At 37.5% G+C, this 25,525-nt stretch overlaps 1 protein-coding gene across 7 annotated transcripts in view; it reads right to left on the reverse strand.

The window, feature by feature from the left end:
• The window catches only part of JAKMIP2 (janus kinase and microtubule interacting protein 2), a 192,490-nt gene that overhangs the window by 49,099 nt on the left and 117,866 nt on the right, over positions 1–25,525 (reverse strand). For 6 of the 7 annotated variants that reach the window (XR_001903834.3, XM_003900315.5, XM_003900314.5 and 3 more), the window contains 9 exons: positions 17,766–17,975; positions 15,792–15,890; positions 12,122–12,268; positions 11,338–11,478; positions 8,769–8,825; positions 7,770–7,889; positions 6,699–6,827; positions 3,787–3,870; positions 3,043–3,105 (listed from right to left, as the gene is read on the reverse strand). Coding sequence is in view for 6 of the 7 variants with exons in the window: in XM_003900315.5 (XP_003900364.1) it covers positions 3,043–3,105; positions 3,787–3,870; positions 6,699–6,827; positions 7,770–7,889; positions 8,769–8,825; positions 11,338–11,478; positions 12,122–12,268; positions 15,792–15,890; positions 17,766–17,975 (1,050 nt within the window). In the remaining variant the exon portion in view is untranslated. The remainder of the gene's footprint in view (positions 1–3,042; positions 3,106–3,786; positions 3,871–6,698; positions 6,828–7,769; positions 7,890–8,768; positions 8,826–11,337; positions 11,479–12,121; positions 12,269–15,791; positions 15,891–17,765; positions 17,976–25,525) is intronic. The other variant, XM_003900316.5, reaches the window with a different exon arrangement.

Raw genomic sequence — 25,525 nt, forward strand, 5'->3', positions numbered from 1 at the left:
ACCTTAATAATGAGATTATCACCTAGCTTTCCAGTTTTAAATATTATCACTCTCATCTCTGTACAAACACACTCACACGTGATCATGCAAACACTAGAATCTAGAAACTGTGGCCCACCCAATGAACTGACTACTCCAGGAACTCTGTATCTACTCAGCTCTGCCTGAAAATGGCTCACTTTATCTCCTTTGCTATGTGAGAAAATTCTACACTTCTTTAAACACCTTAAAGCTAAGCTCTTAAACATTAGCGCTTAAATAAGCTCTAATGTCCATAAGAGCCTTCCCTAGTCAATTCATTCAGAAGTGATACCTCTCCTTTTTTTTTCCTCTAGATTTTCTTATAGGACCTCTAGTATAACTTGAGAAAGCATGAATTTCAGTTAGTTATGTATAAATGCACCTTCCCCTATAGACAGGGTTCATGTCTGAGTCATCTTTGGATTTTTTTTTTTTGAGATGAAGTCTCTTTCTTGTCCCCCAGGCTGGAGTGCAATGGCGCAATCTCAGCTCACTGCAACATCTGCCTCCTGGGTTCAAGCAATTCCCCTGCCTCAGCCTCTCTAGTAGTTCGGACTATAGGTGCCTGCCACCAGACCTGGCTAATTTTTGTATTTTTAGTAGAGATGGTGTTTCACCATGTTGGCCAGGTTGGTCTTGAACTCCTGACCTCAGGTGATCCGCCCTCCTTGGCCTCCCAAAGTGATGGAATTACAGGCATGAGCCATTGTGCCCAGCCGTCATCTTTGGCTTTTAAGGAATTAGAAAATCTTTATGAAGTACAATGGATTTTGAGCTTCCCTTGATATTAACTGTGTGGGTGGGCATTATGAAGAGCAATTATTTAAAACCTTGAATTTAGAAATACAAACCCAGGGCCTTTTTAACATAGGACAAATCTTACTTTCCCAAGTATATACATTTGCAGTTAAATATTTAGTTTCATTGTCACTTCTGCCATCCTTTTACTTATTTTATTCTTAGAAGCCTGAGTATAAAAATTCCTCCTTTAGCCCAAAAAGATTAAGACTAACAGAAATCAGATAGAAGACACAATGGGATTTTTTTTTATGATAAAGAAATATAAGAACACTTATTACTGGGCATCTCTGAAACTAATAGGAAAAGAAAGATAGGGAAATAGTGAGAAATATGTGACATTAATAAATGTAGTCAAGTTTTCTACCCTAGATATTTGTGGCCTAGTAAACTTTCAAAAGTTTGTAGAAGTTAACTTAAGATTATAAAGGAGATTCTACTTCCTAGAATCTTCTACTGAATCAATGGTGCAATATTTGGGGAGATTGCTGGTTCTAGTGGTTAATGAAACAATTAGATCAGTGGTTCACAGATTGTAATTCATTCAATGCCAACAGTTTCTTTATAGGGTCCCTTAACCTTCCTGAAAACAACAGTTCTCGATTTTTGAATACCTGCCCACTCTGTACATGACGTATACATCATCTATACATCTAAGTGATGAAAACATCAGCTCTGCCTCACAGCATGCAAAGCAAGAGATAGGATGTCTTCACTTTGCCAGACTAGAGGGGAGGTAGGACAAGCATCTTTTTTCTCCTTCTGATGCTTACCAGCCAGGATGTTGTGGTTAATTTTTATTACTTGTCAAGGATAAGAAATATTCATAGAAACAATTCTAAAATAATTTCTGCATGACTTTGGATTGACCTACACAATTATTTCCCTTACACAACTGGGCTTTCGATTTCTGTTTTTGTCAAACATAATATAAGATTTTCTGTAATTTAAATTAGCCGGGTGTGGTGGCACATGCCTGTAATCCCAGCTACTGGGGAGGCTGAAGCAGGAGAATTGCTTGAACCTGAGAGGCAGAGGTTGCAGTAAGCAATCAGAGATTGCACCATTGCACTCCAGCCTGGGCAACAAGAGTAAAACTCCGTCTCAAAAAAAAAAAAAAAATATATATATATATATATAGAGAGAGAGAGAGAGAGAGAGAAAGAGAGAGAGCGAAATCTTTCACTAGATTTATAGAAGGTAAATATCAAATGAAAAGCCACCTTTGAACTGAAAATGTATTATGTTTAATTGCCTCTATGTTCAGATAACCAAAATTAATTATATCTATTCAAGCCTAAACCATGTTTTTGTTTCTTAATTTGTTGAGTAATTTCCTGGAATACTGTTTTATGTTTTAAAAACAGTATTCATCTAAAAAAAATCTTTCATTAAAAAAAAAGAAAGACTCAAGGTTAATAAAAAGACAAAGTGAGAATCTAAGCCTATGCTAGGTTTCAGCATGGTCTTGGAGTCATACTCGGTCACTTCTTCACACAAAATAACAAGTTCTATTCATGGAGGTTTGTTTGTTTGCTTGTTTTGTTTCATTTTTTGTTTTTTTTTTTTTTTGAGATAGAGTTTTGCTCTTGTTGCCTGGGCTGGAGTGCAATGGCGCAATCTTGGTTCATGGCAACCTCTGCCTCTCAGGTTCAAACAATTCTCCTGCCTCAGCCTCCCAAGTATCTGGGATTACCGGCATGCGTCACCACATCTGGTTAATTTTTTGTATGTAGCAGAGACAGGGTTTTACCATGTTGGCCAGGCTGGTCTCGAATCCCTGACCTCAGGTGATCCACCCACCTCGGCCTCCCAAAGTGCTGGGATTACAGGCGTGAGCCACCGCCCCTGGCCCTCATAGAGGTTTTGTTGTAGATAAACAATCATACAAGATGTGCATGTGCGTATGTGTGTGTGTGTGTATATATATGTACAGTATATATACAGTATATATGTATATATGGTTAGCAAATCAGGAGGTTTCAGGGATCACATCCTTTCAAGTCTGCACAATGCCCAGCGCAGAGCCATGCACACGTGCCACTTCACTGATGGTGATGGCGGTGACAGGGATGCGATTGAGCACGCAGCCGAGGACAGAGCAGCGCCGAAAAAGCCTCCCCTTCCCCTGGCCCCTGTGCCACTCCTGAGAGCACCCCCTGCTGCTCCTGGATCTCTCATGATTTTCTCCTTTGCCCCGCTAGGGTGTTGTGCCCAACATACCTTTTCTAAAAGCTCCTGGTTTCTCTTAATGAAAAGTTGTTTATCTTCTACCCAGTGTGAATCCTGTTTGACAAAGAATATCGCGCAGTCAGCATTTCAGAGTGGCATGAAAGAGCCTGTGTCGTCAAACCACTTTGCCAGAGCTGCCTTCTACCCACCCTGTTTGTTTGCCTGCCAAAGACTGGTAAGTAGAACCCACCCCTGCCAGCTCCTTCAAAGACACTGGGGCCAAAGTTGCCGGGAAAAATTTAACCCCCTTTTCATCATCACTCCCTATTTCTACCTTTTCCAGTTTGAATAATCCAGGACCAGCCTTCTGGGGACTCAGAAGTGACCACAAAGGCAAAAAGTGAAAAGGGTCAGAATGCACACAGGCTAGATACATATGGATGGAAAACATTAAAATGCAGAACCATAAATGTAGCATAGAGGCAAAGAACACAGCTGGAGGGGTGGGTCTTGGTCTTAGCAGCTTAAGACAACTCTAGGCTATTTGTACAGGGTTCCTCTTCCTCTGGCATTCTTTCTCTTGCCCAACCTCATTCACTGTTGTGGCTGGGTTCATACTCTGGCCAGAAAAACACCAGGGACAGAAGTACAGAGTTGAACATTCTAACGCAGTTTGAGAAAGATCACTGTGGAGAGCCAAGCTGTGTCCTGGGTGCGGCCCATGCACAGGTGAGCTAGAGAAAGGTCAGTTTGAATTGTCTGCACCTGCAGAAGAGCTAGCAACCAAATGCCTACCTGCCCTTTCTGAGCCAGAGTCGCTTCCAGGTCTTCAATTTTTGCTTTATACCTTAGCACCTCTGCTTGAAGCTGTTCTTGAGCCTGGCGAAATAAAAATTCCACAACTCAGCAAGTAAAATGGTTATTCAATATCTTTCTTGACTAGAACTCAACAAGTAAGAGAAAGAGAGAGAGGAAAAAAAAGAAGAATTTTCTATGACAAAAGAATCTTTCTGATCTAAATTCTTGTTTAAAACTCCCTGTAGCATTCTTTATTTTCAGGTTAATATTCACTCTTTAGCTTGGCATTCAAGAACTCCCATTATATTTCCAATATTTTCCTACTATTCACCAACCTAGAGTCAAACCCTTGCCTGCTGACATAATTCTTGTTTCCTAAATATGCCTTGTAACTCTCCACTCTTCTCTTTATTTGAATGATTTCCCTTTCACAAAAGCCTTGTTCCATTTTGCTTCCCCAAATTCTTTCGATTCCTTTTTTTTTTTTTTTTTTGAGACAGAGTCTCGCTCTGTTGCCCAGGCTGGAATGCAGTGGCATGATCTCAACTCACTGCAACCTCTGCTTCCCGGGTTCAAGCAATTCTCCCACCTCAGCCTCCCAAGTTGCTGGGATTACAGGCACCTGCCACCACACCCAGCTAATTTTTGTATTTTTAGTAGAGATGGGATTTCACTGTGTTGGCCTGGCTGGTCTTGAACTCCTGACCTCAGAAGATCCATCCGCCTCCACCTCCCAAAGTGCACCCGGCCTTTCCATTCTTTCAGAGCAAACTTTGTGCCTAAATTTAAGTCCCCAAATCAATTTCTCTCTGTCTCTCTATATATATCATATTTTGTGTGTGTGTATAAGTAGTTTTGAATACTAATCTTGTATGGAGCAACCTTGTTGTCCTATGTGATTTAGCCTAGTAATTTGTTTCCTGCCTGTAAACCCATTTTTGTTGTTGTTTTACAATATGGATAGGTTTTTTAGTACAAGGTTGAATAAAAACAGCAATGATAGCTATCCTTGTTCACTGTGAGAATAATTCTTTTGATTATTAAATATTACATTTACCTTTATCAGGCCCCCAAAATAATTAATTTTACTAAGATTTATTTTAACTGTGAATTGATGTTGACTGTAACCTATTTTTTCTTGGATCTAATTTTATCTTTTTTCAATGATGCTTTCATCTGTATTATTTTTAAATTTCCAGTCTCTTTAAATGTACTCTCTTGTTCTTTTTCTAACATCCTTGTTTCTTTTAGATGATTTTTCTCAGAATGCTAACTTTTCCTGAATTTAATGGCCAGAGATAATGCTAAACCTTTATTTAGATAGAAGAATTAAGTGAAACGGGGAGGAATCTCCAAAAAATAAAAGGAGGAGTCTCCTTTTTGGGGAGGAATCTCCAAAAAATAAAAATAAAATAATATGCTATTATTTTAACTCCCCAATCCATGTTGGTAGGAATACTTAAACACAAATATTATAGCACTAGGACATATACATGACAGCCTACAGGCACATTCCTTTGTAATGATTGCTTGCCTGTTCTAAATCTGTGTTTTTAAAAAACCTGCATATTTACTAATATACGTGTGTATGCATGCTACTGTTTAAAAATGTGTAACTGTTATATCTACCCTTTCCCACTGAAAAACAGTAGTTCTACAAAACTCCTCAGTGCATTGTAGACTCTCCAGAAAGAAAGTAGGATGAAATCACTGGGTGGTCTGGGTGGTCATGCTCCCTTTTGGCTCAAGTAAATTTACCTAGGAGGCAATTATAGCCTGGTGATTATGACTATGAAGTCACAAGGCTAGGAAACCTAGGTAAACCTAAGTAAATAATTTAACTTCACTAAGCTACACTGAACTTCTACTAAGCTATTATTTCCTCTTCTGTAGAAAGAGGATAATAATCATATCTAGCTCCTAGGGTTGTTTTAGGATTAAATAGATAATGTGTGTAAAGTGTTCAGCACAATGCCTGGAACACAGCAAGCACTCAATAAATATTAAGAAGTAGTATAGTACATGTCTATCTTTTCTTTTTGTTGAAATAGGCTCATGAGAGGCAATTATGATATAAAGGAAAGAACATTTGACCCAGTAAGACTTAAGTTATAATATCAGCTTTGCCATTTACTATTTGTGTGATTTTGGGCAATTCAATTAACCTCTCTGAGTATCAGATTTCTCTTTTATAAAATACCTGCCTTAGGGGGCTGTCCCAAGGGTTAAATGAGATGTCTGTGAAAATTCTGGTAAGCTGTCAAAAGTAAATGCTGTGCACTTATTAACGAACAGAAGACACTGGCTCACTATAGGTTTTGAAAGATAAAAAAGTTCTTTTTCTAAGCAAGAAATGAAAAAATGGCTTAACAAAATCCAATATTGTCTAGCTTTGAAAATGTATGTTTTCAAACAGCAAGAACAAGAACTATGTACTCAACTATCTTTAAAAGAACAAAAGCATTGATCTAAGCTGGTTCTAATGTTTCTAGATTCAAGGTTTGTTGACATAAAAGCTATAACAATTCAAAAGCTGCAGATGAGAGAAAAGTACAGGGAAAGCTGTCCTATTGATATTTTTATGTCCAGGGTACTTTTTTTTTTTTTTTTTTTTTTTGAGACGGAGTCTTGCTCTGCCGCCCAGGCTGGAGTGCAGTGGCCGGATCTCAGCTCACTGCAAGCTCCGCCTCCCGGGTTCACGCCATTCTCCTGCCTCAGCCTCCCGAGTAGTTGGGACTACAGGCGCCCGCCACCTCGCCCGGCTAGTTTTTTGTATTTTTTAGTAGAGACGGGGTTTCACCGTGTTAGCCAGGATGGTCTCGATCTCCTGACCTCGTGATCCGCCAGGGTACTTTTATGCTGTGATTGCTGCATGCTAATTCAGTACACTGTCACAGATCCATACTAACCTTGGCTTCTCGTTCAGCGTCAATGATGCCTCCCGTCTGCTCCTGTAGGAGGGCATATGCTCTTTGGAGGGCCTGATATTCTTTTGTTAATTGTCGAAATCTTAGTTCAGATTCTTCAGCTGCTAAACTCTTGAGGTTAAGAAAAAAAGCCCCAAAAGAATTGTGTTATGTTCAAGTCGCGTGTTCAATGTGAAATATTAACATTTGCCCACTTTTTACAAGAAGTAAAATGTTGTTTAACAGTCTATTTGATTTTGTTTTTAGCTCTGAAGTGTATATATGGGCACAAATACTGTAATATTTTCAAGATGGACACTGCAGAAATATTTATTTTAGTAAAAGAAGCATTTAGCATTTGATACATTTCTCATTGTTAATGACTTGGGCTTAGAATGCAGTCAATTTTGGATCCAAATAAGAAAAAGTCATATCCAGATTTTGGACCTCAATTTGAGGAAATGATACCCTAGAATTTTACTCTTATTTCTTTTCAGTATGTTCATCTCCAGCAACTTGTTTTTTTCCCCCGGATAAATCATAAAAGTTGTTTTATTGCTTTACATCTTAAACTTCTGGACATAACATAATCAACACGGAATTTTGGGAAAAAATATAGATTGGGGTGTTTCACTCCTAAGATCCCGAGTCAGGCGTTGCATGGGTAGGGTCCCCGAATTTTCATTGTAACTGAGGCCTCTAGATCATTCTGATGAGGGTGGCCCACAGAGCACACTTCACTCAACAGTCTCTCAGACCACATCCAAAAACCTGCTAAGGCCTCCTGGGTTCCTACCTCCCCTAGATAAAGAATTTTGGAAAGTAACTTTTATTTTGAAAGAAGTCTTCCAATTAGAGAGCTGAACTGGAGAGAAATTTCTAAAAGGTTTACCTGCTATAAGTGAAGCTATTTTTCAAGAGATAACAAAGTGCGGCCTCAAAATTGGTTACTATTATGGGACCACTTTGTGCTGTTTATATAAAGGAGATGAAGAGTGAAATGCTTTTTCTCCCCCCTTAAATAAAATATTTGGTGACAATATCACCCAAGGCTAGAGAATTAGAAATGCTTACTTCATCCAAGTCATCATCAGGAGTAGCTGGTGTTCTGTCTGTTCTAAATGAGGCCATGGATGATGTCTCTGAATCCATAGAGTCCTCATCATAGCCAATGAAAGGGTCTAAAACAGGCCTCTACATGGAGGGAAAATACATATTTACTGACACAGCTAACAGTAGGGAAAGTTGAATGTTAAAATACTGTCAACTGGCATACATGTAAGTGAATATAGAAGACACGGATCCTTTATGCTTCTTTGTTGAAATAAAAACATTAGGCACAAGCATAATAATTCCAACAAGTGTTTCTCCCATATTATTTCACTTCTGACATCTTAAGAAAATTCATTAATATTTAGCTTTTTTCATAGAAACACTGAAGCCTCTTTTAGATTACATTTTATATCATGATGAGCGAATGTGGTTTACTCTTTCCTGTATTTAAACTATGACCAAAGGACTTCGAAAACTCAGGTGATAGAGATGATCAAATCTTAAGTCTTGTCATCCAAGTCCACATTAAAAACAAATGGTATACTTGGTAAAAACAAAATTAAAAATCAAATAGACAAACTGAATAACAAAACTTTGGTGGATTGGGAGCATTGTTATCAGTAATATTGTCTGAATGAATAATAAAAATATATTAATTGTCATAAACTGGGCATCAGACTCTCATACTATTCAGTGGGAGACATCAAAATCATGTACATTTCTTGAATAGGACTCTCCAACTCGTCAGGTAATCCTTTCTACATGAAACCTAGGGGCATCTCCATTTAGAGAAAGTCATATTAAAGCAAACCCTTTCAGGTTAAAATTTACAACGGAATCATTTTTAGACTTTGAAGAAATGTCAACAGAAAAGATTTTCTTCTAGCAAATGAAGCCCATGGTTTGCTGCGACAGTTCGGGAACACCTGGTTCATTACACCCGTGCAGGAAGATGCCATGCCAAGCCTCATCTCTCTGGCTGCTTGTGGCAAGTGCCTGATAACTTCGATTTCTTATTACCTTAATTGGCTTGGAACTTCTTCTATGCTTTCTCCTACGGATGAGCTTTTCTCGGTCCTGGAAAACAGTTGAAATATTTTTCAGATCCAGAATTGGTAGATGTTGCTTTATAGTTTTTTGCAAAGACAGAGTGTTTTTTCCCATAAGGCGTTATATTTGGAATAGAATAAGACTTTGTTTTTTAAATTTTGGCAACTTTTGGGATTGATACTTAAATATATTCAAAATAAGAATCTTCTACAACTATTCTTGATGATTTATGTGGAACAAGGAGCCTCATGATCAGAAAGTGTACTGTGTTCCTAATCAGAATTCTTTGTTTTATACTTGAACATCAAGTAGCTATGAAAATAGTTACTTATCATGTACTTATCATGTACATTTCTCGAATATGACTCTCCAACTCGTTAGGTAATCCTTTCTACATCAAACCTAGGGGTATCTCCATTTAGAGAAAGTCATATTAAAACAAACACTTTCAGGTTAAAATTTACAACAGAATCATTTTTAGACTTCTAAAAAATGTATAGTACTTTAGTACTGTACATTTAGTACTTTAGTTCTGTACTTTAGTCCAAAGTACAGTACTTTAGTCCTGCTAGATCCAAAATTACTTTAAATTTGTGTTAAATATATAATTTCACAATAAAGTAAAACCGTATTCTTTTCATTTAGTCATTTGAAATGCATAGAAAGCTGTCTTTGGCCTATTTTTGGATCCTTGTTCTCACCTGCAGTCCCTGAAAATAGGACAGGGAACAGAGTCGCTAGTGGGTTGGAGTCATTTAGTGTTTCTGTTTTGTTTTCAGTTTTTAAAAAATTTTCTGGGAATCTCAAAGAATGCCTAGAAATATTGATCAATTTCATGATTTATTGTTGCTGTGAATGGAGATATCCTGGGAATCTGGGGTTTATTCACTAAGCACTCCATGTGTTTACTGTAAAAATTTAAACTAGATAGAGTGTCTTTTGGAAAGTCTGATGAGTATGCCTAAATAGCCCAAAATTCTATAAAAAAATTTACAGCTTAATCTCAGGATACTCAAAGCCAGGCAAATTCCTGGGCTCATGAATCTGTAAAATTTATGAGTTATTAGGATGTGAAAACGAAATGAAGAAAACAGGGAGACCACGCTTAATAAGCAATCTGGTTTAAGCCAGTGGTGTTCAGGCTTTTTTATATTTTCACCTTTGTAAGTAAAAATGCAGCCTCTACGTATGAGACTTTTACAATTTACATATTATTGTGACAGTTAATATTGAGTGTCAATTTGATTGGATTGAAGGATACAAAGTATTGTTCCTCGGTGTGTCTATGTGGGTGTTGCCAAAGGAGGTTAACATTTGAGTCAGTGGACTGGGAAAGGTAGACTCATCCTCAATCTGGGTGGGCACAATCTAATCAGCTGCCATCACAGCCAGAATAAACGCAAGCAGAAGCACGTGAAAAGACTAGACTGGTTTAGTCTCCCAGCCTACATCTTTCTCCTGATTCTTCCTGCCCCGGAACATTAGACTCCAAGTTCTTCAGCTTTGGGACTTGGACTGGCTTCCTTGCTCCTCAGCTTGCAGATGACCTATCGTGGTACCTCACCTTGCGATCGTGTGTGCCAATACTCCTTAATAAACTCCCCATTATATAGATATCTATCCTATTAGTTCTGTCCCTCTAGAGAACCCTAATACAATTATATATTTAAATTACCCTCCTAATCTAGTGTATTCATTATAACATATAGTCAACATAGAAATTTTTAAAAGGATGAATCAGAAGTAATTATAAACAGAAGCTATAACCTTTCTTTCTCTCAGTGGCAGTGAATCACTTTTCTCACCCCACTCTGGAGACTATTGCCTAACTCCCTCCTTGCTATTCAAGTCTTTAGATCTGGACTTGGTCCTGAAGTGAGAGCAACCAATGATGTCATTCACAGAACAAACATGGGGAGGCAAAGAAGAAAACCCAAAGGCATCTAGAGGTCTCAGTGCATCCTTACTAGTAACACATACCTCAGCCAAACTCTGACGGAAGTAATAACTGCTCTACCCACTCAGCAGGTACTGAAGTAATGATCAGAAAATCTGGGCTGAAATTTTAGCTCTGTTATGTAATTATTTTGTTGCTGTTTATCCAATAAATATTTCTTAAACTGTAACTATGTGCTAGATACTGAATTGAGACCTGGGAAACAAGATGTATATGTGATGTTGTTAGCATAGACAACATGTTAAATCTCTGAGCTTCAGGATCCTGCTACTGGAAGACAATTATAAGACACACCCAACCTACCTACAAACTTATACAACAACGCATTTAAAAGGTCTTTTAATGTGTTTTGCTGTTATTATTTGTGCTACCAAATTAGTTAACGAAGGATTATAATGTAAAAGGTGTAAAGCAGTTGAACAATATAAAATATTGGAATACAGGCTCTAGAACAAAATTACATATTGAACATATGAACTTGGGCCTCTGGAGTTAATCTAAAATTAACTGCTTTCAGTGTACATTTTGTTGGCTACTTGTCCTTGGGAACAACTTAGGGTTTACAGATTGATTGACACGTACCCTTGTGAGCTCATCAATTATGTTCTGTTGCTCAATGACCTGAAGTTTTAGAAACTCTGTTTCTTGTTCTTCATTAGCTTGGTCGAGGTCGTTCAGAGATTTTAATTTCTTCAGGGGTGGATGGGATGTTATTTTTTCTCTCTGGATAGGAAAAGAAGAAAGTACAGGTGGAGACTTTAAAAACCGCCAACTTTGGTTGTTAACATAAAATATCTGTAGAAAGTTTATGAGGCTCCAGCTAAATTTGGAAATTGCCCAGCCTGAATACACACACACACCGACAAAATCCTCAAGCACATTTTATCTGCAATAATAAGTCAATATCATTGGGGATTATCTGAAGATCTCTATAGATGTACTGAAAGTCTATTAAGGAGTACATTAGCATTTCACTTGTCCATATATAACACAAGTAATGGTATCTATCATGCACGATCTTAGAAGACAAGTGTGCCTGGGGTATAGGTCTGTAAATAGCATGTTAGTGAAGTCGTGGAAGGTTTCTGTGGCTAAGTTATGTCAAAGCTTTCCTTATCCATTTCCGAGCTTTTGGAAGGCGTGCAAATTCCTGGAAGCACTCCTACAGTTTTGCAAATATAGAAACCTCATAAAACTCAGAGCCAGCAACCTTCTCTTGCTTTCTTCGTTAAGGCTTCCTTGCTTACATAAGGAAAAATCCAAATAGCATTGCATTTTAAAAATAAGCTGAGAAATGGCAATAAGTCAGGTTATTAGGGTAATACAATCAAGGAAGCTGCAGTTTTGCAGAGTCTGTGATACACACCATTTCTGAATTTTCCTTGGTAACGGCTTTTAGTTTTTCTTCCATGCGCTGCAAGGACACCATCAATTCATCGTTTCTCTTGGCGAGGCACTTGTTCCTTTCCAGGAGAGGTTTACATTGCTTTTCGGTTTCCCGCACGCGTTTTAACTGGGAAGAAATAGTGAAGATTTGTGTCTTGTGTTTGGGGGACATGGGGGCAGGGGAGTAAACAGGTGGGAGTGAAAGCACCTCTGCAGCCAGTGTTGTCTGCTTCACTATGTGGCTCAGGACTGACCACTGACATTTCAATCCTTCAACAGACTGATTGCTTTCTTTTCAGTTTTCTCTAATGGCTTTTCATCACAGCCTTCATGACCTCCTATCAATCCACTGTCCTAAGGAAAGTACTGAAGAGACTGGTTTTGGAAATGCTCGGGAGGACCTGCTCTCCTTATTTTCTTTCGCTACCCTCACCTGTTACTCCACCATGCTCAGCTGCAATCCCTGCACCTGGAATGACCTCCATTAGCGCAGAGATAAAGGAGCTCACTCAGACCACACGGTCACTAAGTAATGCGGCCAGGACCTGAATCCAAGCCTGGTTATCGCCAAAGGTCGTTCTTCCAGAGACCTTGTGGAAATCTCCTGACTCGCACTATGGTTGTTAGTTTCAAAGAAATTTTATTGAGGAAAAAACCACACGTAAGTTTGAAACTCTATGGATGTTTGTGTAAGGATATTGAATTCTCCCCAAGCTTAGTAAAGTATGATTGTATTGTTATCCACCCATAATTAAGAGTGAGCATACGCTCATTTGCTTGGTTAGTCTAAAGCAGGGTTTCTCAGTCTTAGCATCCGTGATATTTTGAGCCAGATGTTTTTTTTGATGTGAGGTGTCCTGTGCATTGGAGGATGTTTAGCAGCATCCCTGGCCTCTGCTTGCTAGATGCCAGTAACACTCTGCTAATTGTGACTATCAAAAACATCAGACACTGTCAAGATCGCCTGTAGTTGGGAACCACTGGTCTAAGTTTATGAAAATTGTCTTGAGGGGATTGTTAATAGTCCTCCCCTTTACTCTTAAAATTCTCCTTTTTGTATATTTCATGATTATCCTATATATAATAGATTTTCATTTTCAGCTTCTCATGATTAGCTTATTCTTTTCTTACTAATGATTCTGAATGTGAATATGTATTGGGAGAAGAGCAAGGAAAAAGGAGGGCTGTATCAGAAATATTTGAGAAGACTTTTAAAAGTACTCACTCCGTTCTTGAGCATCTAAGATTTTGCGAAGTGCTGAGGTAGAAGATTTAGCTAATTATGAATATTAGTAAAATCTCATCTTATGATTCTTAAGCAGCACTTCCACAAATCCATCTCAATCTCAATTTAAGAACTCCATTTCATATTAAACGCCAAAACTGGATTCATTTCTATAAATAATCTGACTTAGTCCTGAAGCATTAATGCCTTAGTCCTTAGTGCCTGAAGCATTAATATTAAATATTGTATACATAAAAGGAAAATAAGTTATTCTACTAGGTTCACTTTTTTAACCTGTCTCTTCTGAAGGTCAATTATGTGAGTTTTAAATATTTACATTTACTTATTAATAGTATTCATAGAAAATTCAGATATGCATACAGAAAATATCTATAATTCTATCACATCATACATCAATAACCATAGTCCCACAATACCAGACAGAATGTTCCTTTTAAGCTACACCTTAAATAAAACACAGAAAGGTTGAAAAACAGTGTTTGTGTGTTTATATATGTATGTGTAAATATGTATGCATATATGTATGTCTATATAGTTATAAATACATATATATACACACACATACACATGTATATTCAGGCTAACACTAAAACAAAAATCTGATACAGTTCAACTAATAACAATGACTTTAAGCCAAGAAGTATTACCAGAGGGAAAAAAATGCATAATGATTAAAGGGTCAACACACACAAAAAATTAATAAAAAATCATTAATTTGTTATAAATTAATAAATCATTAACAAATTAACAATTATTACAATTATAATTATAACTTGTTATAATTATATATAACTTGTTATAATTATAATAATTATAACAATTATTAATTTGTTATTAATTTATAACAAATTAATTAATAATTTATATTCACCTAGTAACCTAATTTTAAATATATTATATATTATAAATATGTATTATTGTTCTATATATATAAAGTAAAACTGAAAGAACTCAGAAGGATATAGACAAATCTATTGGGAAAAGAAGCAGACAAAAATATCAGTAAGAATTGAGATAATTTTAAACAAAATTATTAACAAACTTCAATCAAACTGTAACTGATAATTACAGAGTATGCCTCCCTTTCATGTAAACATGTAACATTTCTAAAATTGACTGTATACTGAGGTCATAAAGCAAATCTCAACAAATCTTGAAGGAATGAAATATACAAAGTACATTCTCTGACTATCGTAGAATTAAGGAAGAAATTGATACCAGAGAGATAACTAAAAAATCTCTAAATGTTTTGAAATTAAGCCATATACTTCTAAGTGACCCATGTATCAAAGGAAACATTACATGACATTAGAAAAATTTTTGAATGAAATAACAATATATTAAACTAAAGCAAGGCTTAGAGGGTCAATTACAGCCTAAAATGCATGTAGTTGAAAAAAAGGAAAGGCTGTAAATAACTTTTATATGAATAGCTCTATTAAAAACAAAAATGTAAGCCATAGAGCAAGATATTTTATATGCAAATATACCACAAGTGATGATTAAAAAAATCCTAATAGTAACTAAAACAGTAAAGGCAGCATAACAGAAAATGGGCAAAGGGCTAAGGGCAAATTGTATCTGAAAGGCTAGTAAATATTTGAAAAGTTACCCTACCTTCTTAATAATGAGGAAAATTAAAACCATAATGTAAGGTGTAAGAGTATGCCCTACATCCACCAACATGACTAACAATTATCTTTGTATGTTGGCAAAGATATGGAGAAACTACCACTTTCATTCATTATTGGTGGGAGTTGTGACAACTTACTGTTTGGTAGTAACTATTGATGCTGACTACATCCATACTCTAACATCCAGTAATTCCACTCCTCTGTATATTCCACCAGAAATGGGCCTATTTTTTTTTTTTACAAATAACATGTAGAAGCACTGTTCTTCTCAAAACAGCTCAGAAGTTTTAAGAAACAACATACATGTCCATTAACAATAATGGGGATAAGTATATTGTGATATATTATTTGAATGCTATAGAGAAATGAAAATGAATGAATTCTCCATGCAACATAATGGATAAATCTCACAAACAAAGCTGAGTAAAAGAAGCAGAAGAAGTCAGACAAAAAGGAGAAAAGATTGTATGATTTCATTTACAAAAAAATTTTAAATGGTGATAGACATCTACGGTGATTGAAGTCAGAATAGTGGTAAGTTTAATAGGATGCTGATTGGGAGGGGTCACAAGAAGCGGGGGTGTGAGATGCTGGTATTCTTCCATTTATTCATCTGGATGGTGGTTTTTTGAGTGTGCCACTTTGTGAATATCTATTGAATGGTATCTTTACTATTTGAACACTTTACTATGGTACATACCTATAACATAGTATGTAATTCTGTAACATAATACTTAACAACAACAATAAAAATTTTTAGTATATCTCACCAGTTCATTTCGTTCATCTCCAAGCAAGGTATTCCTGTCTTCTAATTTTCTTATAGTGGCATTCAATTCAGCTATTCTCTTTTGATTTCTTCGCAAATCCTACAAAGAAAAATTAAAATGGGATTTCTTCAACAACACTTTTCACAAAGTTTGGGAATATCACTTATTATTCATAAAAGTAATAGGCTCAGTTCTCTTATCTGGCTCCTGAAGACAGAATAAAATCTTCTCTTATCCAAAGAGAATATAATAATATTTACCCTTTTATAACTCTCAATATTCACCACTTGGGTTGACTACCACGCTAGGTTGTAATTGCAAATGAATTCCATGTGGCAGATACTCCCTGGAGCCAGGACTCAGGGCAGGGAGAGTGTAGAGGGTTGGATCAACTTATCAGAGCTGTGTGCTATGAGACCAAGGTCATGCTGTGATTACATAAAGTTCAAAGGGCATCCCTTGTGTCATAGCCACACTTTGCTCCCCACAGCTTACATAGCTGTCCTGCTATTACCATTAGCCACAGAGGGGAGAGATTAGGAGGTAGGGATGAATATTGTCAATTTCTTCATACTCCTGAAGAAAAAGGTCAAAGTGAGAAAATGGTGTATTACCTTCATGTATAAAGGGCAGTAGTTTATAGGATAGACCTCGCTAGTATATTCTGCGCAACGCAACTGGCTTCTCCACTGGCAGAATGGCTATGAATTACCTTACACAGGGCACTCATGGCTTAATTTCATGTTTTAGAATTATATAGGACTGTTATTATCATATGTTAACAATTACATGATCATCTTACATTTTGATAATGCTGTACGGTTGACAAAGTAGTTTCGAACACGTTATATTCCTACATTCATAATACCCTAAAGGATTCAGTAGAACAGGTAAGATTCAGGTAGGTAATAACTCCTTTAAGGTCTTGTGGCTAATGTCAAAAGATCATTAACTAATATGTATTAAGTGCTATGTGCCAGACACCATGCTCAACATTTTGCATATTATCTCTTCTAATCTTTAGACCAGCCTTATGAGGTACCACGATAGCTTCTATTTTACAGATGAGGAAACTGAATGGTGAAGTGGTTTGCCTAAGGACACACAGTAAATGGCAGATTTGGGATTTGAACCGAAGAGTCCGACTCTAGAGCCCATTCTCTTGACAATTATTCTATATTGTGGGTACCTGTCAGTGTCAGAACTAAAACTTACAGAAACTGCTAAATCCTAAATAAGTACTCTTTCCACCACTTACTAAGATTATATACATATATATGTGTATATATATATACTTATTCTGAATATCAATTCATAAATTATTCATTACTTAGTTCTAAGTAGTACTTTGGAACCCACCTCTGTTCCTAAATAATACATTTCCATCATTATAGCAGCTAAATAATTGGAAAGGTATAAGAGTTATAGCCAACTGCATATAAGCCCATTTCTATTGCCGCACTTCTGAAAATAATTTCTCATATAAAATGATGAAAACCCATGGAAATAAGTGGTAAGTTCTATCAGACAATAAGTCTTCAGATGAAGATTATACATGGTTTTGTCTTTTATGCAGTTATACATTTTGACCCCTGTAGATGACAATCATCTTTATCAATTTCCAACCCAATTGTTCACAAAAGGGAAAATTACCAGTGTAGGCAAGAGGCAAAATATTTTCATCTAATTTATGTTTCTCATAATAGACTTAAGTTTGGATAGGTATTCCCTGGCTAGAAAAATTCTAGGAAGGATTTAAAGAAATCTGTCTCATGTGATCTGCTAATGTACCACAGACCACTTAGTCGTCTATGAGTTTAGAAAACCCTGTTCCCAAGACACTAGCTGATTTTATAGTAGGAGGTAGATTGATTTCTTTGTAATAAACAAGAAAAGAGCTTAAGTAAAAGGTAAAACTTGGGAGCTAAATAAAAGATGACTATGTGTTCTTAACTTCAAGTAGAAAGGACTTACAGGACTGCTGCAGTGTTCGGAACCATCACCTGCTCTTCCTGGAATTTCTCGTTTTGGGCTGCTCATGTTGCACTCAGCCTCCTTAACCAGAAACAGTTGTTCGTCCAAAGCCTCCTTCTGAAGTTGGAGTTTCTGTACATAGCCTGTCTGGGTCTCCAGTTCCTTTTCCAGGGAAAAGATGATCCTGTCCTTGGCTTTGATTTCATCCATCTGAATTAAATGAGACCCAGGACATTTTATTTAACAATGCTGTAAAGAAGTACATTTTTACAATGGTATGAGTTTAACTTTTTTCATCTGATTGATACAGAAAAAAATCATGGATATGACAAGTGCATTGGTTTCATAAGTAAGATGAGGCAACACTGTGTAGTGAAGAAATATCCTGGGTTAACCAGGTGTCAAGGAGAGTAATTTTTTTCTCTCTAGTATATCCTGTGAAGATGTTTTGATTCAATATATTGTTTGAAATAGTCTGGATTAATTAGATATGCAAAGGAAAGTCTAACTTTAAAATGGCCATTAATTTTAATAAAGATGAACACTAAATATTCCATATAATGTTTCCTAGGACATTTTTTGACATCACTTCTTTAGGCACATGTGTATTCAAATTCAATCAAAATGGCTGTTGCTGCTGTTAATAGCTTGTCATTTGTAACTGAAGAAACTTCAGACTTCCCAGTGGCCTAGTCATTTTCCAAGACTAACGTGCTTGCATTCAGGTGATGGATTTGGAGGGAGGTCCTTCCACGGTTCATGTGTTGTATCTCTTTATATTCTCACTTGTATTTCAGAGCAGCCAGATCTTAGCAACCATTTTACCATTACTATGAGAAAATCATGGTTGGGATTCACAGGAATAGAAAGTATCTGGCAATATTAACCACTATTTTCCCTCCCACAGGTGTGGGATATATTTATTGATCCCAATATGCATTTCTGCTAAGCCTGGGCATGGCCTCAGAAGGCTTTCTCTACTAAAGGCTATAGGCATTCAATACCAATTGATTTGAGTTCCCTTGGAATGAAACCTTTTTGCCATCCTAGGATGAGGGCTAATGAAGTGAATGTCTATAAACAATTTTTAAAGAGAGCATAGCCATTGGGTGAAACCTTTCTTCTCATTTCACTATATTCTGTGTGTACATTCAAAATGGAGATAAGGAAAAGACATTTAATACAAACAACATTATGCTGTTTTGCTTTTTCTGAAAGTGTCTCCTTATGCAAAACAAATAATTTTGTATAAATTTTTCTTTGCTGTGTGCTCTTAGGCCACAAAAAAAATATTTGTAATAGAAATGGTGTTACAGTCACGTATTTTCCACATTTAAATATCTGTGAGCTATTGCCTTCGAGTCACATGCTTAAATTTTAGGTCAATTTTGAGAGAACTTTGGGCTAAATTCTGCATGATACTGTAATATCATCTGATAACTGGGTAAGGATTCAACTGGGAATAATAGCATTATTATTATTGTTAACTGGGAATAATAGCATTGTCTTTGGTTTCTGTCTCCTTGTAGAAGACTTGAGACCAGTGTTTTTCTTAACTGAGAAGCGTGTTCATTTGTCAGACTTGTCATCTGGAGCATTACTTTTATTTGCAGGTTAACATAGCTCTAGTTACTTTTTATGAGTTAACATAGCTCTAGTTGATTTTTATGTACTCACCTTGCTAAACTTGTTGAGAAATCATTCCATTAATGCCCACATTCAGCCTCATCATCACCATAATCATAGCTGACATTTATTGATCTTTCACTGTATTCAGGGTACTATACTCAGAGCTTAATATACCTTATTTTATAACAATCCTATTCAGTAGGTTCAGTCGTCATCATTTTACAGGTGATGAGTGAAGACCTGAAAGCTTAAAAACTTGGTCATAGTCATATGGCTAGTAAGTTGTGAAGCCTTACTTTTAATGGAATCATCTAACCATAGAGCCCATTCTGTTAGGTACTATGCTGTACTGGCTTTAAGATTATTCATATACTTTAAGCATTTCCCAAAGTGGTTTCCTGTGGGATATATATTAATTAGTATTGAGAAAGCTTTATTGCATAGTGGTTATGAGCATGGACTCTGATCTCAAAATACTGAAAATCAACCAAAGCCCGACTTAGATGGGAAAGGATATACACCAGAATTCTCTGGGGAAATTTTCTAGGCAGGACAACTCCCATTTCTCTCCCTTCCCGTTCCAAAAATGGAGCTCGGGGTAGAGGTAGTCACAGAGCAAAAAGAAGGAAAAAATGAAGACAAGTATATCTGTGTTATCGAAAAAGTTTCCTACGTTATTCTGTGTTCATGCAGTTTGTGAACTACTCATCAGGTGGCTCAGATTTTACTTTTTAAAATTTTAATTTTACTTTAAGTTCTGGGATACATGTACAGAATGTACAGGCTTGTTACATAGGTATACATGTGCCATCGTGACTTGCTGTACCTATCAACCGGTCCTCTAGGTTTTAAGCCCCGTATACATTAGGTATTTGTCCTAATGCTCGCCCTCCCCTTCCCCCACCACCTGACAGGCCCCCGTGTGTGATGTTCCCCTCCCTGTGTCCATGTGTTCCAACTGTTCAACTCCCACTTATAAGCAAGAACATGCAGTATTTGGTTTTCTGTTCCTGGGTTAGTTTGCTGAGGATGATGGCTTCCAGCTTCATTCATGTCCCTGCAAAGGACATGAACTCATTCTTTTTTTTGTGGCTACATAGTATTCCATGGTGTATATGTACCACATTTTCTTTATTCAGTCTATATCACTGATGGGCATTTGGGTTGGTTCCATGTCTTTGCTATTGTAAATAATGCTACAATAAACATACATGTACATGTGTCTTTTAGTAGAATGATTTATATTCCTTTGGATGTATACCCAGTAATGGGATTGCTGGGTCAAAAGGTATTTCTGGTTGTAGATTCCTGAGGAATCACCACCCTGTCCTCAACAATGGTTGAACCAATCTACATTCCCATCAACAGTGCAAAAAGTGTTCCTGTTTCTCCACAGCCTCACTAGCATCTACTGTTTCTTGACTTTTTAATAATTGCCATTCTGACTGGTGTTGGATGGTATCTAATTGCGGTTTTGATTTGCATTTCTCAAATAATCAGAGATGATGAGCTTTTTGTTTGTTTGTTTCTTGGCTACATAAATGTCTTATTTTGAGAAGTATCTGTTCATACACTTTGCCCACTTTTTGGTGGGGTTGTTTGCTTTTTCTTGTAAATTTGTTTAAGTTCCTTATAGATTCTGGATATTAGACCTTTGTCAGAAGGGTAGATTGCAAAATGTTCTCCCATTCTATAGGTTGTCTGTTTACTCTGATGCGAGTCTCTTTTGCTGTGCAGAAGCTCTTTAGTTTAAATAGATCCCATGTGTCAATTTTGCCAATTGTTGCAATTACTTTTGGTGTTTTCATCATGAAGTCTTTGCCCATGCCTATGTCCTGAATGGTACTGCCTAGGTTTACTTTTAAGGTTTGTATGGTTTGGGGTTTTACATTTAAGTCTTTAAGCCATCTTGAGTTGATTTTTGTATAAGGTGTAATGAAGGGGTCCAGTTTCAGTTTTCTGCATATGTCTAGCCAGTTTTCCCAGCACCATGTATTAAGTAGGGAATCCTTTCCTCACTGCTTGTTTTTGTCAGGTTTGTCAAAGATCAGGTGGTTGTAGAAGTGTGGTGTTATTTCTGAGGCCTCTCTTCTGTTCCATTGGTCTATATATCTGTTTTGGTACCAGTACTATCTTGTTTTAGTTACTGTAGCCTTGTAGTAGAGTTTGAAGTCAGGTAGTGTGATGCCTCCAGCTCTGTTCTTTTTACTTATGATTGTGCTGGCTATACAGGCTCTTTTTGGTTCCATATGAAATTTAAAGTAGTTTTTTTTTTTTTTTTTAAATTCTGTGAAGAGTGTCAATGGTAGTTTGATGGGAATAGTGTTGATCTATACATTACTTTGGGCATTATGGACATTTTCATGATGATGATTCTTCCTATCCATGAGGATGGAATGTTTTTCCACTTGTTTGTGTCCTCTCTTATTTCCTTGAGCAATGGTTTGTGGTTCTCCTTGAAGAGGTCCTTCATGTCCCTTGTAAGCTGTATTCCTAGGTATTTTATTCTCTTCGTAGCAACTGTGAATGGGAGTTTATTCATGATTCGGCTCTCTGCTTGTCTATTGTTGGTGTATAGGAATGTTTGTGATTTTTGCACATTGATTTTTGTATCCTGAGACTTTGCTGAAGTTGCTTATCAGCTTAAGGAGTTTTGGGCTGAGATGATGGGGATTTCTAAATATAGAATCACATCATCTGCAAACAGAGATAATTTGACTTCCTCTCTTCCTATTTGAATACGCTTGATTTCTTTCTCTTGCCCGATTACCCTGGTCAGAGCTTCCAATACTATGTTGACTAGAAGTGGTGAGAGAGGGTATCCTTGTCTTGTGCTGGTTTTCAAAGGGAATGTTGTGTCTATTTGGCATGCTCTTTTCTTCTTTATGAGTCTAGTTAGTGGTCTGTTTTGTTAATTTTTTCAAAAAACCAGCTCTTGGATTCATTGATTTTTTCAAGGGTTTTTTTTTGTATCTTTATCTCCTTCAGTTCTGCTCTGATCTTAGTTAGTTCTTGTCTTCTGCTAGCTTTCGTATTTGTTCGTCCTTTCTTCTCTAGTTCTTTTAATTGTGATGTTAGGGTATTGATTTTAGATCCTTCCATCTTTCTGATGTGGGCATTTAGTGCTACAAATTTCCCTCTAAACACTGCTTTAGTTGTGTCCCAGAGATTATGGTACATTGTCTGTTTGTTCTCATTGTTTTCAAAGAACTTCTTGATTTCTGCCTTAATTTTGTTATTTACCCAGTAGTCATTCAGGAGCAGGTTGTTTGATTTTCATGTAGTTGTGTGGATTTGAATAAGTTTCTTAATCCTGAGTTCTAATTTGTTTGCATTGTGGTCTGAGAGACTGTGTGTTGTGATTTCAGTTCTTTCGCATTTGCTGAGGAGTGTTTTACTTCCAATTATGTGGTTGACTTTAGAATAAGTGCGGCATGAGAAGAATGTGTATTATGTTGAATGTTGACCTGGAATAGAGAGTTCTGTTATCCTAGGCACACTTGATCCAGAGCTGAGTTCAAAGTCCTGAGCACTCTTGTTATTTTTCTATCTCATTGATCTGTCTAATATGGACAGTGGGGTGTTAAAGTCTCCCACTATTATTGTGTAGGAGTCTAAGTCTCTTTGTAGGTCTCTAAGAATTTGTTTTATGAATCTGGGTGCTCCTGTATTGGGTGAATATATATTTAGGTTAGTTAGCTCTTCTTGTTGAATTGATCCCTTTACCATTATGTAGTGCCCTTCTTTGTCTTTTTGATCTTTGCTGGTTTAAAGTCTGTTTTATCAGAGGCTAGGACTGCAACCCCTGTTTTTTTGTTTTTTTGTTTTTGTTTTTTTTTTTTTGCTTCCTATTTGCTTGGTAAATTTTCCTCCATCCTTTTATTTTAAGCTTACGTGTGTCTTTGCATATGAGATGGGTCTCCTGAATACAGCGCGCCAATGGGTCTTGAATTTGTATACAATTTGCCAGCCCGAGTCTTTTAATTGGGGCATTTAGCCCATTTACATTTAAGGTTAATATTGTTATGTGTGAATTCGATCCTGTCATTATGATGCTAGCTGGTTATTTTGCACACTAGTTGATGCAGTTTCTTCATAGTGTCATTGGTCTTTATATTTTGGTGTGTTTTTGCAGTGGCAAGTACTGGTTTTTTCTTTCCATATTTAGTGCCTCCTTCAGGGGCTCTTGCAAAGCAGGCCTGGTGGTGATAAACTATTTGTTTGTCTGGAAATGATTTAATTTCTCCTTCACTTATGAAGCTTAGTTTGGCTGGATATGAAATTCTGGGTTGAAAATTATTTTCTTTAAGAATGTTGACTATTGGCCCCTACTCTCTTCTGGCTTGTAGGGTTTCTGCTGAGAGATCTGCTGGTAGTCTGACGGGCTTCCCTTTGTAGGTGACTTGGCCTTTCCCCTTGGCTGCCCTTAACATTGTTTCTTTCATTTTAACCTTGGAGAATCTAATGATTATGTGTCTTGGGGTTGATCTTCTCATGGAGGATCTTAGTGGTGTTCTCTGTATTTCCTGAATTTGAATGTTAGCCTATCTTGCTAGGTTGGAGAAGTTCTCCTGGATAATATCCTCAAGTGTGTTTTCCAACTTGATTCCATTCTCCCCATCTCTTTCAGGTACTGCAGTCAATTGTGGGTTCAGTCTTTTAACATAGTCCCATATTTCTTGGAGGCTTTGTTCATTCCTTTTTTTTCCCTCTAATCTTGTCTGCATACCTTATTTCAGCAAGACAGTTTTCAAACTCTGACATTCTTTCTTCTGCTTGATCAATTTGGCTATCCATACTTGTGTATGCTTCACGACGTTCTTGTGCTGTGTTCTTCAACTCCACCAGGTCATTTATGTTTCTCTCTAAACTGGTTATTCTAGTTAGCAGTTCCTGTAACCTTTTATCAAGGTTCTTAGCTTCCTTGCATTGGGTTAGAACATGCTCCTTTAGCTCACAAGTGTTTGTTATTTACTGACCTTCTGAAATTTACTTCTGTCAACTTGTCCATCTCATCCTCCATCCAGTTCTGTGCCTTTGCTGGACGGTTGTTGTGATCATTTGGAGGAGAAGAGGCATTCTGGCTTTTGGAATTTTCAGTGTTTTTGCACTGTTTTTTTCTCATCTTTATGGATTTCTCTACCTTTGATCTTTGAGGCTGATGACATTTGGATGGGGTTTTTGTGGGAGGGTCTTTTTGTTGATGTTGTTGTTGCTTTTTTAGTTTTGTTTGTTGTTATTTGTTTTTCTTCAAACAGGCCTTTCTTCTTCAGGTCTGCTGGAGTTTGCTGGAGGTCCACTCCAGACCCTTACTGCCTAAGTACCACCAGTGGAGAGACTGCAGAACAGCAAAGATTGCTGCCTGCTCCTTCCTCTGGAAGCTTCATCTTAGAGGGGGACTGGCCTGATGCCAGCCAGAGCTCTCCTGTGTGAGGTGTCTGTCGGCCCCTGCTGGGACGTCTCTCCCAGTCAGCAGGCACAGGGGTCAGGAACCCACTTGAGGAGGCAGACTGTCCCTTAGCAGAGCTGGTGTGCTGTGCTGGGAGAATCTCGCCTGTCAGGATCAGCCACTCTCTTCAGAGCCGGCAGGCAGGAAAGATTAAATCCGCAGAAGCTGCTACCACAGCCACCCTTCCCCTCAAGTGCTGTGTTCCAGGGAGATGACAGTCCTGTCTGTAAGTCCCTGAATGGAGCTGCTGGATTTCCTGCAGACAGACCTTGCCTACTGGGGAGGACTCTAGAGAAGCAGTCTGGCCACAGCCGCTCTGGTGAATTCCACCCAGTCCAAAAAAACTCTCAGTCTCGTTAGCACTGTCAGGGGAAAACTGCCAACTAAAGCCACAGTAGTGATGGTCACTCCTCCCCCGACCAAACTCGATCTTCCCAGGCCGACTCTAGACTGCTGTACTGGCAGTGAGAATTTCAAGCCAGTGTTTCTTAGCTTGCTGGGTTCCATGGGAGCATGGGAGTGGGACTGGGACCCGCTGTGTGAGACTGCTTGGCTCCCTGGCTTCAGCCCCCTTTCCAGGAGATTGGACGGTGGTCCTGACTCATTGGAGTTCCAGGCGCTGCTGGAGTATGAAAAAAAGAAAATCCTGCAGCTCAGTGCCTGCTCAAACAGCTGCCCAGAT

The sequence above is a fragment of the Papio anubis genome, chromosome 5, assembly GCF_008728515.1.
Source record: "Papio anubis isolate 15944 chromosome 5, Panubis1.0, whole genome shotgun sequence".
Classification (NCBI taxonomy): domain Eukaryota; kingdom Metazoa; phylum Chordata; class Mammalia; order Primates; family Cercopithecidae; genus Papio; species Papio anubis.